Raw genomic sequence first — 13,484 nt, 5'->3', positions numbered from 1 at the left:
CCCTAATCTATTACCAAAGTCTTAATTGGTATGCTTTAAACTTCATTCTACTAAAACACCATACCAATTATTTCAACATCCTTTTGTGGTCCAAGGACATTGAAATTATCATCTTAATGGGTTAAAATATTTTCTTTGAATAAAAAGTAAAAAGATACATTTTAATTTGTCTTCATCTTCAAAAACGTGGACTCAGAAGGTACTTTATTACTTCTGCTCACGAATACATGTGCAAATCACCATTTGATGCCAGTCTAAACCTGCAGGATCACTTCCTGAATTCTGAACAATATTTTCAAATGATTGTTGCACTGAGCATAATTTTGAAACCCTTATGTGTAATACACAGCAAGTGCCAAGTCCACAGGACACGAAAATAGCCTCGTGTGTAACACACAGCATGTGCCAAGTCCACAGGACACGAAAATAGCCTCGTGTGTAACACACAGCATGTGCCAAGTCCACAGGACACGAAAATAGCCTCGTGTGTAACACACAGCATGTGCCAAGTCCACAGGACACGAAAATAGCCTCGTGTGTAACACACAGCATGTGCCAAGGCCACAGGACACGAAAATAGCCTCGTGGTAACACACAGCATGTGCCAAGTCCACAGGACACGGAAATAGCCTCGTGTGTAACACACAGCATGTGCCAAGGCCACAGGACATGAAAATAGCCTCGTGTGTAACACACAGCATGTGCCAAAGCCACAGGACACGAAAATAGCCTCGTGTGTAACACACAGCATGTGCCAAGTCCACAGGACACGAAAATAGCCTCGTGTGTAACACACAGCATGTGCCAAGGCCACAGGACACGAAAATAGCCTCGTGTGTAACACACAGCATGTGCCAAGGCCACAGGACACGAAAATAGCCTCGTGTGTAACACACAGCATGTGCCAAGGCCACAGGACACGAAAATAGCCTCGTGTGTAACACATAGCATGTGCCAAGTCCACAGGACACGAAAATAGCCTCGTGTGTAACACACAGCATGTGCCAAGGCCACAGGACACAAAAATAGCCTCGTGAGTAACACACAGCATGTGCCAAAGCCACAGGACACGAAAATAGCCTCGTCAGTAACACACAGCATGTGCCAAGTCCACAGGATATGAAAATACCCTTGGCACCAACCAGCCCCCAGATTTTCAAAGCAAAAAAACTCTGTGGGCTTGCAAGCAATGCCAGGGACTTTAAAAATGAGCCCCATTGTTTTCATCTTGGTGAATTTTCCCAATTACTGTACTTAAAGTTTGTACAGACTCACATCTTGTCACTTGATGGGTATACAAGGGTTATACAGATGTTTATTTTATATCCAGTGAAACAAGCAAACATCTGTACATAAGGAATACAACTTTCCTTTCTCTGACATTAGGTTTGCGTTGGAGGTATAATTCATAGAGTCTTCTCTTTTTTGCTATTTTCCACCTCTGAGAACGCCGGGGTCAGTTTGCAAACGAATCTAGCTGGCAAACTAAAGTATTAGCGGACTGATTCCATCAGGGTGAAAAATGTGCCCTGATCAAAGAATGGGTGATCCAGGGGAAAATGTTTGGGCTAAGGGGCAGGGGAGGGACTTAACCCTAGCTGGCTAATTTCAGCAACTATCCCCTGGTCACGGAACAGAAAAATCTCTCTTTCAGCCCAAACTGGATAGAAGCTACAGTAAATCCCCCTCAATGTACCAGGTCTGGTTTTCATAGAAATGTTTACAATTCTGAGCATTTCAAGTTCTACAAGATAATCCAACAGACTAGGTCTTGCAAGATAACAAAATGGCGTCCTTCCCATATCAATATTTCTTTATCTCTAGCATCTTTAATCATTTCTTTTTTTTGTAACTATGAAAAGAAATGACATTTTTCTAGGATACAGCATTTTTCTAGTCCCTGGCCAAGGACTCTATCAACTATTCTCTACCTGTGCCCAGTGCGATTTTGAATAAATTACTTTAGTAGACATTCTGAATTGAAGTTTAATATTTCCTTTTCAATACCTTCACGGATATCCACATTTCAGATTTTTCATCTGCTTGACTTTCTAAAATCAGAAGATTATGATAACATTTTTGTTCATTTTAGTTTCGTTTTCACTGGCAATGAAGTCTTCTAAGAGGAGGACGACATATTCTGCTTTCATTATTATCTTATTAATTCTTCTGAAAAGTGCTTGGAAACCTTTAGATATTTTTGATTCTCCGATGGAGATTTGTCCTTTCTCGGCCCAATAATGATGGCATTCGATGAATGGAAAAGATTGTCTCACTCCCAAAAGTCTTCATAAAGTGTCTTATCCATTGCACAGGTACAGTATGGGGAGGGAAAAGTGATTTGCTGCTCCATGAATTATCCAGGTCACAAGCACATCACAACAGACATGGGGTGAATGAACATTTGGATTATATAAATGAAGTTCACTGCAATTAGCTAACTTCATTACAGTAAATGACCTTTAATCACTAGATGTTTAGACTCCGTCCACATGATCATTGATCTGTTGATGTAAGCACAAATTCTACTCACCAGTAAAATCTCAATGGCTCCAAGGATATACATGGCCCCAGCAAACGTTGTTCCTAAATAAAAGCACAATCCTACAGCTCCACCGAACTCTGGACCAAGAGACCTGGATATCATGAAATAAGATCCCCCTGCTGAAATGAACACACAAATAAAAAAAAAGAGGGGTATAAATATCCGGTAAGATAAGTCAGGGTTTTGATTAGACTGATTTGAAAGAGGATGATTTTAGCAAGGCTGGTGGAAGGCCCAGGTAGAAACACCACGATGGTGGTACCTCCTGCTTCCTGCCTGCGCCAGCCCAGAAGAGGAAGTGGTGCCACAAGGTAGATGTGCGGGAGGGAGGGAGAAGGAGATGCTACGGCTGCCACCGACAGAAAAAGGAGCAGAAGCGCCGCGGCTGAAGAAGCATAAATCACATCAACAACCACAGATGGGAACCGTGCAGCCAGTTAACGCCAAGCATGTTTCTGTGGGGTGCTTTCTAGAATTTGTATATAGCTATGTTTCTCGTATATTTTAAAGTGTGCATTGTTTTGTGCTCTCTTTTCAGATTGTTAAAGATCCCCAGAAGAAGGCACGAGAGTGCTGAATCATTGTCAATGCTGGGATTTTGATTAAGCACTTTAGTAACCTTGCTGGTGATGTAAGAGCGGATTGCTTGCTGTTGAAAAGCTAAGTGAATTTTTGGTGATAAGAGAAGTAATATACTAAAATAAAAAAAAAAGATTTAGTTCTCTTTATGTGGTGAAGGTTAGAAGTTTAAGTAAGGGAAAAAGTACACGAGGTAAAATAAGGAGCTCAATTCTATGATACTGGTGACAGTCCATTGCGGGCAAGAGCCTATGGATTACATTTGAGAGAGCACATTTCAATCTAATACTAATTTTCCTTTCAATTGTATTTATTTCAGTCCTTGGTGCTTGTTTTGATTTATTGATATTTGCGGGACTGATATGCTCAATCTCATTTTTTAGCTCATTTTAACTGCCACATGTCAAAATGGCACCCCCCTGCTGAGAAGGAAGGCACAGGAGTTAGGTTACTCTGATGCATCTTAAGCAGATGATGTCATTTTAAGAAGACAAGAAGAAAGAATAGGACCTCCGCAGTCTTGTCTCGCGCTTCTGGGCCCGGGCCCTGGAGTCAGGTCCAAGCTGAGGCCCAGGTGTTGAGACCTAGGTTCGAGGCCTGGGGCTAAACCAAGGCCCTGGCATCAGGACTGGTCCTTCAGGCTGGGCCCTGGCATTGGTACCACAACAGAGGCAGTAAGTGGGGGCTGGGAAGTTTCCTTTTTCCTGGCCTGGGCCTTTGCTCAGGTTTCAGCTGAAGTCCCAGTGTTGTGGCCTGGGCCCAGGCTGAGACCCCAGGTCATGCCCGAGCATAGGACACAGCCCCATAGTCAGGACTGGGCTTAAACCTAGGTGAGGCCTCAGCCTCAGAGCTATGCCTAGGCCTTACGGGTAACTTTTTTTTTCCAAAAAAAAAAAAAAAAAAAAAATCAACAAAATTTCAGTAGATTTTCAATTATTTTGCTTTGAAAACATAACGAAATGAAATAGGAAACAACAGTATTTCCTATTTTATTTCCAAGAACTGCACTTCCCTAACATTTAACACATATAGGTTTACTGCCATTGTTTAGATCAGATTTTCCCAACCCCCTTCTGGAGGCACACCTAACCAGCCATGAATACGCATGAAAGATTTCCATACACTGGGGTCTCCAGGGCATGTAAATAATCTCAATCATATTCACCGTGGCAAGCCTAAAAACCTGCCTGGATAGGTGTACTACTAGGAGAGAGCTGGGAAATACTGGTTTAGATACTATGGGGTACCTATTCAAAAACTTTCCATTTATCTATGTTAGTACCTGATTCACTAGGAGTTTTACCCATAGACACAAAATGAGAGAAAAGCCCTTATCTGTCTAACTTAGATAAAATATTCAGCAGCACAGCTTTGCTGCTGAATATCCTCACATATTGCTACTTAGCCAGATAAGTATTACCCGACTGCTATTGAGCAGGTTTAACTTAGCTGGATAACTGAACCAGCTACGGTTCGATATCATTACTTAGGCAGATAATTTTTCTGGCTAAGTAGCACCATCCCATTACATCCATTGCCTGACTCCGTTAGCTGGCTAAGTACCATTTCAATAGCAGTCTCTCTCTGTACATGAATATATACATATACACACACAAATATATATATATATATATTTTTTTTTTCTTCTATAACTGAAAGAAGGAATTTGATCTTCTAAATAAATACACTTACCTGGAACAACACCATTTGTAGCAATAGCACTCATTGATATGGCTGTTAGCAGAGTCTAAAAACACATACAAAAGTAATTTTATTTACTGTATGAAAACAAAATTACAGACCACAGTTTCTCTACTCACTGAAGAGAATGTGAGAAAGCTAAACTGCCTACAAAATTTACAGCATTATTCATAAATTCTAGGGATGTGCATTCATTTCAGCAGTACCCACGAACCTCGCTGACTTTATAGTATTTGTGAAAAAACGGATAGTGTGTGCATAAAACATTATTAAAAATATACATATACCATCCGTTTTTTCACGTGTACTATAAAGTTAGCGAAGTACGCGGGTACCACCGAAATGAATGCACATCCCTAATTTCATCCTCCAAACTAACCAGCATGGTTCATATTTAATCAGTCACATGGAAAATGAAATGACTTTATATAAATGAGAATGTGTCTCTGCTCTGCTGTCAGGCCTTCAGTGACCCCCATCCCCTTCTTGGGTTTTAAACAGGAGGCAGGAGCAGAGAGCTGAGCAAACACTGATTCCGTCTCATGCAGGCTCATTAACACTGAGCTACAGCTGCTCCCCTCTCAGAAATCGGGATCTCAGGCCCAGCCCCAAATGTTGCTGCCAGTGAATGGCGCTGGTCCATGGACTGGTGATTGGAAACACTGCCACAGATCCCCCAGTGTAGTCTATTAAGGACCAGAAGAATGAGCAGAGCGAGTCATGTCCCTTACTCTCAGGTGCTGCTGTGACAGCGCATGTGTGCATGGAGCTGGGAGGGACACAGAAAGTTAACAAGGGGAGTGGTGTTCCCACCTCAGTTCTAGATTCCATCAGACTTACAACAGAGTAGAAAGTAAAAATCAACTTGGATTGACTCACACAGCAGCAGCAGATTAAGACAATCAACAAGGACTGCAGGACTCCTGCTGTGCCAACTATCCATGTCAAGCGCAGGAAGAGAATAACGCCAAAGATATTTTGAAGGCAAGGGAGATAGACTCCCATCAAGGTGCCCATCCTAGGGGACTGAAAAAAAAATTCCCAACATAAATTGAAATCTGGAATTTTAAATTATATAACCTTATAGCGAATAAATATAAACTTTGCACATAAAGACAAGTAATTCGTTCTACAAAATGCTGGACACTGATAATAAATACATGCATTAGAAAGGAGAGAAAAAAAATCAGATCTTGCAGGTAAATTCACAAGACTCAACTGATGCATTTTCAAGCAACTCTTTTGGTCACAACCCCATCTTCATTACCAAAATATATTCCACTTCTTTTTAAATATTGGGACATAGAGAAAGCTGCTGTATATAATAAAGGGGATAGATGATATATTTTGGGGACTGTTTTCCAATAAAGGAGGCAATTTTGAGTGATCTGCAATATACATGGGCAATCTTAGTCTGTGTAAATTGCAGCTAATTTTCAAAGAGCAACTGCTTGCATCATTCCCTTTTGAAAATCTTCATCTGCAATGTATGCATGCTAAATTTGTTCATATACTTTGCACCTCCTACTTGTGTGGTCAGGCAGGTGCGGGGGTGTAGATTTGAAAACTGAACATACGCACACTGTTTTACTCTCCCCTGCCATAAACATGGCCGGAGAACACCTTCTCTAATTCAGTTAAAATTATGCAAGCTGTGGAATCCAGCATAAACTTTTAGCAGTACAGAGGGCATTTTTCAGCCAAGCCACTTTAGCTGGGTAAGTAGCTTAGAAAATTGACCTCTTAAAGGGACCGAGAATTCTTACATTTTAGTTTCACTTCTGGTTTAAAAAAATCCCACTGATGATCCATCAGGTTTGACCAAGCTAATATTAACTTTCAGATGCCAAGGTCCTTTCATTAGATCAATGCAGCATGAGCTAGGAACAATTCCTAAAATCACCAAGTGACATGCAGGTTGGACTACCCCACATCACCACTATAATTCAAATTGCAATTTACTTGTGAATTCAGGCAACATCATCCTACACTCGTTCTGCACTGACCCAATGAAAGAAGCACAGCTCTTGAAAGCCAGTCACACATGTACTTAAGTCTCATAAAACGATATCACCTACAACGTTTTTGTTGACCTTTATTTCTATAAAAATATTTGAAAAAAAATGTCTATAGTTGTAATGCACAAAACTCAATGTAGTAATTGTCTCCCTTTGGGTATAATGTGCACAAAATACATGGAAGGCGGCAAGATTGAGGGATTTAGGTTTACTAGCTGAACGAGTGACCCTGACCAAATGCAGACTACAACATCAATATATATTTTCTATGTTATGAGATATTGCTCAAACTCAGATTCATATATATGACAACACAAATACAGTTACATACTGATTGGATCATCAGACCCCATCAGGATGTTTTTGACTTGATGGTACAAATGCTCATCAAAACAACAAAAAAAAAAAAGAAGAACAATGCTGGCCAAATTCTCCCCAAAATGTAATTTTTGATGGTGAAAAATCACTATGTCCCAATGTTTCATCAATAATTCTACCAGCTGCATCCTGTTGTATGTTTGTGTATAAGGCCAAAATATCAGCTGTTACCAACCACGATTCAACCTGAACAGATGGAATTAAGAATATCTGTCTGATGCAATCAGATGTACCTTTAGGAAAAGATTTTATACTAGAAACACATGGCTGTAAAACACTATGGGGCAGATTTTAAAAGGTACGCCCAATTTTATAACATGCGCGCACATGTTATAAAATCAGGGGTTGGTGCGCACAAGGGGGTGCACACTAATGCACCTTGCACTCGCAGAGCCCTTGGGGAGACCAGCTGGCTTTCCCCCGTTCCCTCCCCCACCTTCCCCGCCCCCCAGCCCAACCCCCACACCTTTGTTTTAGAAGTTTCGCCTGCCAGAGGTGCGCCACCAGGCTTTTTGAAAATAGACCCAGCACGTGTAAATCCTCCTGGATTTACGCGCATAGGTCTTTGAAAATCTGCCTCTATGTATTTGGAAATAGGCTGAAATAATGAACCAATTCCTGATACTATCGGCCGACCGGGGGAGAATTAAGTGATTTATATAGCTACAACTGAAAACTGTTCAAAAAGATAATCCGCTAATTTTTCATCAACTTGATGTGGATTGCATCATGGATAATAGTATAGATTTCACTCTCTATGCTTGTTGTCGGATCTTTGGAAAGAGGATGATAACATTCTAGATCTGATAGCTGGTAATGGCCTTCAGACATATTGTACCCCATCTAAAACCACTATCCCTCCCCTCGTCAGCCAGTTTAATTAAGAAAGAGGAATCATTACACAAATTAGCAATAGATAATTATTCTTATTTAGAAAGATTATGGGTACAATACTGGCCGGATTTGTTCAATACTGCCAAATCTTATAAAACCAATTTTTTGAACACAATTATAAATGGATCTTGAAGTTCTGCTGGTATCCATTTGTAGTGTCTAGCAAATGCATACCTTACTGAAACATCAACACAAGTAGAATAAAAATTTGGCAATCTTTAAAAACAATGAAACATTTAAACTGTTCAATCAGAGTCCAAAATGGATCATAAGAAGCAGTTGGAATACATAAAAGTCCCCTATTCCCCACACTAATTTCATTGAAGGATAGCTGTTTCAATGACAAATTGAAGACTGGACATGTCTCTATTCCAGATGACCGTGATAGCAACCTCTGGAATGAACTGTCTCTTGAGATGCATGTTGCCAGGCTCCTCTGTACTTTCAATTCTGAGACCATAAAAAAAAATGTGGAGTATCTTTGGTAAGAACAACATTCATGACTATTAATATTCGAATTAACAGTCGTATTAAGTTAACCAAAGGGTGAGCAAATGAAACAGATTTTTTACCCTGATTAACTACATCCCTTCCCTCTTCCTCAGATGACTCATCCGAAGAACAGGAAAAGGATTTAGCAGGCTTCTTATTCCTATCTTGATACAACCACGAATAAAACATATCCTGTAGTGTAATCAGATTGATGTCTTCGGAATTTATTCATGTTAACATCCTTAATTTCTGATTTGAAAGAATCCTAGGAAATTTGTAAATTCTATTTTTTTTTTTTTTTACTTTAAATCATCAATAAAAGTAACTTTCTGCAATCTTTTCATCTGAATATCAAATTTGATTTTCAATTGAATCATAGACAATTTAATGGTCTCAATAACTATAAATATTTATTCAAATTAGTGGTTAACACAGCATTCCATTTATTCATAAAATCTTGGGACCTCTTGGGATTCTTTTTATATTGCAATATTCAGAAAGAAATGCATGTAGCTCCATATGTATTAACTTTTTCTTAAGTTTTAATTAACTGTCTCAAATCACATATCATGCAATTATTGCTTCCTGTGCCAAACAGCGAAAACTCAGAAATATTATTGGCTGATTGTTCCGAATAGCTAAATAATTCAGCCATCCTTCCAAAAACAGCAGGAAACAATCAAGTTATACAAAACCAGAAGGTATAATTAGAAAGGCTCTGGCCAAGTAAAATTATTAAATATAAAGTGCCAAGGCAAATTTACAAAATTGTATTTAACTGGAGAAACTACTTGCCTGATAATTGTATTTGTCTTAGTGTAGATAGATGGACTCAGGACCAGTAGGATGTACCAAAGCTACTCCTAAAGAGGGTGGGAGGCTGCATCCTCCTGAGCCTGCACATCTAGACAATAAAACCTGGAAAAAGTGTGCAAGGAGGACCATGTTGCAGCTTGGCAGATATCGACAGGAGACAATAGACTAACCTCCGCCCATGACACTGCCTGAGCCCTAGTGGAAGGAGTCTTAACCTGAGTTATCAGTGACTATCCAGCGGCCATGACCACCTCCTTAATCTAACGAGCTATGGTAGACCGTGAAACCGGAGCACTCTTCTTACTCCCGCCATGGAGAACAAACAGGTGATTCATCTTTTGAAGAGACTCAGAGACCTCCAGATACCGTATGACAAAATGCTTAACATCCAAGGAGGGCAAAAGGCAAAACTCCTCTGCATCCCTGACCTTATCCAGGGATGGCAAGGAGATGGAATCATTCAAATGAAAGTCCGAGACTACCTTGGGCAAGAAGGATGGAACAGTATGCAGATGTAACGCCCCCATAATCAACTGAAGGAACGACTCCCAGCAAGACCAGTCCTGCAGCTCAGAAATCCAATGTGCAGAACATATAGTCACCAGGAACACTGTCTTCAAGGTCAACAACTGCAAGGAAAGATTACACAGTAGGGATGTGAATCGTTTTTCTGATTGAAAATATCGTATGATATTTTCAAACTCGTCAGAAATCGGGGGCTCCCTGAAACAGATAGGAAAACCCCAAGAAATTGTTCGTGGGGTTCTCTTATCGTTTTGGGGGAGGGCGGGGAAAAATGGCACACAAAAACAACCCCTAAATCCACCCCGACCCTTTAAAACACATCCTTTAGCATCCCCCACCCTCCCGACCCCCCCAAAACTTTTTTTTTTTTTTTTTTTAAAGTACCTGCTGGTCCAGTGGGGGTCCCGGGAGCGATCTCCCGCTCTCGGGCAGTCGGCTGCCACTAATCAAAATGGCACCGATGGCCCTTTGCCCTTACCATGTGACAGGGGCTATTGTTGCCATTGGCTGGCCCCTATCACATGGTAGGAGCAATGGACGGCCGGTGCCATCTTTAAAAATGGCATGGGCCATCCATTGCTCCTACCATGTGACAGGGGCCAGCCAATGGCAACGATAGCCCCTATCACATGGTAAGGGCAAAGGCCCATCAGCGCCATTCTGATAAGTGGCAGCTGACGGCCCGAGAGTGGGAGATCTTGGGCCGTCTATGAATGGAAGGACCCAGCAATCCACAATCAGCTGAAATGCCTCGTCTGACAACACCCACTCTCCTGGGTCCAGACTCTCCCTGCTGAGAAAGTCCACTCTTATGTTGTATTTTCCTGCAATGTGAGAGACCAAGATCATCTGAAGATGACCTTCCACCCATTCCATCAGCTGGTCTATTTCCTGCAACTCTTGCTGGCTCTTGGTTCCTCCTTGGTGATTGAGATAGGCCACAGTCATCACGTTGTCCGACATTATGCAAACCGCTTAATTCTGCAGCCTGTAGCTGAACTGCAAGCATGCCAGCCGTACCACCCAGGCCTTCAGGCGATTGATGCTCCAGCAGGACTCTTCAGCATTCCAGCGCCCCTATGTCATTAACTCCAGACAGTGACCCCCCCCCCCCCCAACTGTAGAGACTCACATCTGTCTTGAGTACCTACCAGGTTAGGGAATTCCCTTTTCCTTTCTTTCTCAGATGATTCTCCTGCAACCACCACTGGCGATCAGATTTCCATTGGCAAGTGGAGCCAAACCACATAATCCTGAGATTGCAGGTTCCACGAGATAGAGCGCACTGAAGAGGAGGCATATGCACCCTTGCTCACTTCCAGGGTAGCTGGCATCAAGCCGAGCACCTGTAGGTAGGACCACACCATCGAGCAAATGGTGTTCATTAACTGATGCACCTGAGATATCTATCTCGAGATCAGAACTTCCGGAATGGAAAATACTGTTCTGTCCACATTCACCTAGACCCCCAGATACTCCAACCCCAGGGTTCACCACCCAACCGAGCTCCTGCAATAAGGAGATCACCTTGTGTGTCACTAGATGGCTCTCCTTCTTGAGACTTGGCTCAAATCAGCCAGTCGTCCAAATATGGGTGCACCAGAATTCTCTCTTTTCACAAGGCCACCGCTACCACTACCACAATAATCTTGGAAAATGTTCTGGAAGCGGTGGCTAGACCAAAAGGCAGGGCACGAAACTGATAATAGAACCCCAACACCGCAAAGCATAGAAAGGGTTGTTCCAATTGGATGGGAATATGAAGGTAAGCCTCTGACAGATCCAAAGTGGTCAGAAATTCCCCAGACTGCACCACTATTATCACAGAGTGTAAGGTTTCCGTTCGAAAATGAGTCACCTTCAAGTGATGGTTGACCCTCTTGAGATTCAAGATGGGATGATAGGAGCCCTCCTTCTTGAGCACAACAAAATAAATGGAATATCAACCCATACTTACTTGAGTCGTGGGCACCAGAACTACAGTACTCAGGCTGAGGAGCCTTTGAAGCGTGAACTCCACTGCCTGCTTCTTCTGCAGGGAGTGACAAGAGGACACCATGAATATGTCCCAAGATAAAAGACAGAGACATCCCCCTATTTCCTTTTTGGGAAGGTGGGTTGGCAAACCTTCCTTGGGAAGCTTGAGAAGGTCTACCACCTGAGCCTGTGCCTCTCTTAGGCTGCCAGGGATGAAAGGACTGATAACCAACCGAAAGGCCAAGTCTGCTGAAAGGTTGTCCCTCTCTAGGGACGAAAATGCCTGGAACCCTGGAAACAACCCCTCATACCAAAGGGGCATTGTAACGATTTCTTATTCTCCAGAAACTGAGGCACCAGAGACTTGCACCACTTACTGGCCAACTCACTCCCAAACAAGAGCAAGCCTTTAAAAGGCATCTTCATAAGATTAGGTTTTTAGGCTGCGTCTGCTGACCAATTTCACAACCAGAGTTGATACCTGGCTGCTACCACCGAAGTCACTCCTCTGGCCGAAGAACAGATAAAATCGCAGCCTGCATCTGCTAAAAGGCAGCAGCAGGTTCCATAATGGCTTTGGAATTCACCCCAGAATCATCAGGAGGCTTCATGCAAGGAAACCAAAAGGGATTCTTCTTCAGTTCCAACATGGAATCTGCACCAGGAACACCCAGCATCTTCAAGGTCTGGGAAATCAAGGCTGGCAGTTCATCTCCATGAAAGAACCGTAACATTGTCTGATACAGTTCCAGTCATGGAGGGATATTCCCATCTTCCAGGGAATCAGGATCAGCCTCATCATTAGTGCCATCTGGGTTCCTGTTGGAAATACCTGCAGTGAACAGAGGTGTGCCCCGGCGTCGAACCATAGGACTGGAAGAGGGAGGGGCCACCGGCTGAGAGTCTGACCTGACAGGATTGGGCGAAGTGGAGGACTGTGCCTGAAGAAAGGTTTGTAAACCCTGAAAAAACTCCACCCAAGAAAAGGTAGCAGGATCCAGGCCAAACCCAGGAGGAACTGGAGCAGGGCCCACTGAACTGCCATTTCCGGTGGAGGAGCCAGTCAAGGGAGTACCAAGGTCTGGCGTACCTCCGGACAAAGCTGTAACCAAACCATCATCAGGATGGAAGGATCTAGGCTTAGCAAAATTAGAGGAAAACAATTCTCCTTGAGCGTCCAAACAGTGCTGATACAGTTAGAAGACAGGTCAGGCTGAGAAGCCTGAATATGACAAGCAACACAAAGAGAAAGGCACTTAAGGCTTCTGTTCACCGGCGCTATTAGCGGCAGTGAATGTGCGTCCAAACAGCTCACGCTCAAAAATTTAAGCACACAAAAGTGAGGTGCCTCAAAGGTAAGCACTGCCAAACCACACACACACAACTTGTGCATGAAGGCTTGAGCATATCACCATGCTAAAGACTTGTGCATGCAAAAGGCACTCCCAAAACTGAACCCACAATACGTGCGCAGAACCAATGTACCTAGCACACAGACGTCCTGTAGAGGGCAGTAAAGCCTGCAAGAAGCGCATGAAAATGCCACTGTGGCCTACCAT

General features: G+C 42.6%; 1 protein-coding gene across 2 annotated transcripts in view; it reads right to left on the bottom strand.

The window, feature by feature from the left end:
* SLC12A4 (solute carrier family 12 member 4) overlaps positions 1-13,484 on the bottom strand; it is a 180,129-nt gene that overhangs the window by 107,182 nt on the left and 59,463 nt on the right. For both annotated transcript variants that reach the window (XM_029608578.1, XM_029608579.1), the window contains 3 exons: positions 5,705-5,851; positions 4,817-4,871; positions 2,534-2,664 (listed from right to left, as the gene is read on the bottom strand). In XM_029608578.1, coding sequence (XP_029464438.1) covers positions 2,534-2,664; positions 4,817-4,871; positions 5,705-5,851 — 333 coding nt within the window. The remainder of the gene's footprint in view (positions 1-2,533; positions 2,665-4,816; positions 4,872-5,704; positions 5,852-13,484) is intronic.

This window comes from Rhinatrema bivittatum, chromosome 7, assembly GCF_901001135.1.
Source record: "Rhinatrema bivittatum chromosome 7, aRhiBiv1.1, whole genome shotgun sequence".
Classification (NCBI taxonomy): Eukaryota; Metazoa; Chordata; class Amphibia; order Gymnophiona; family Rhinatrematidae; genus Rhinatrema; species Rhinatrema bivittatum.
Note: the sequence above shows the minus strand (reverse complement) of the source record. Positions and strands in the feature narration are given on the sequence as shown.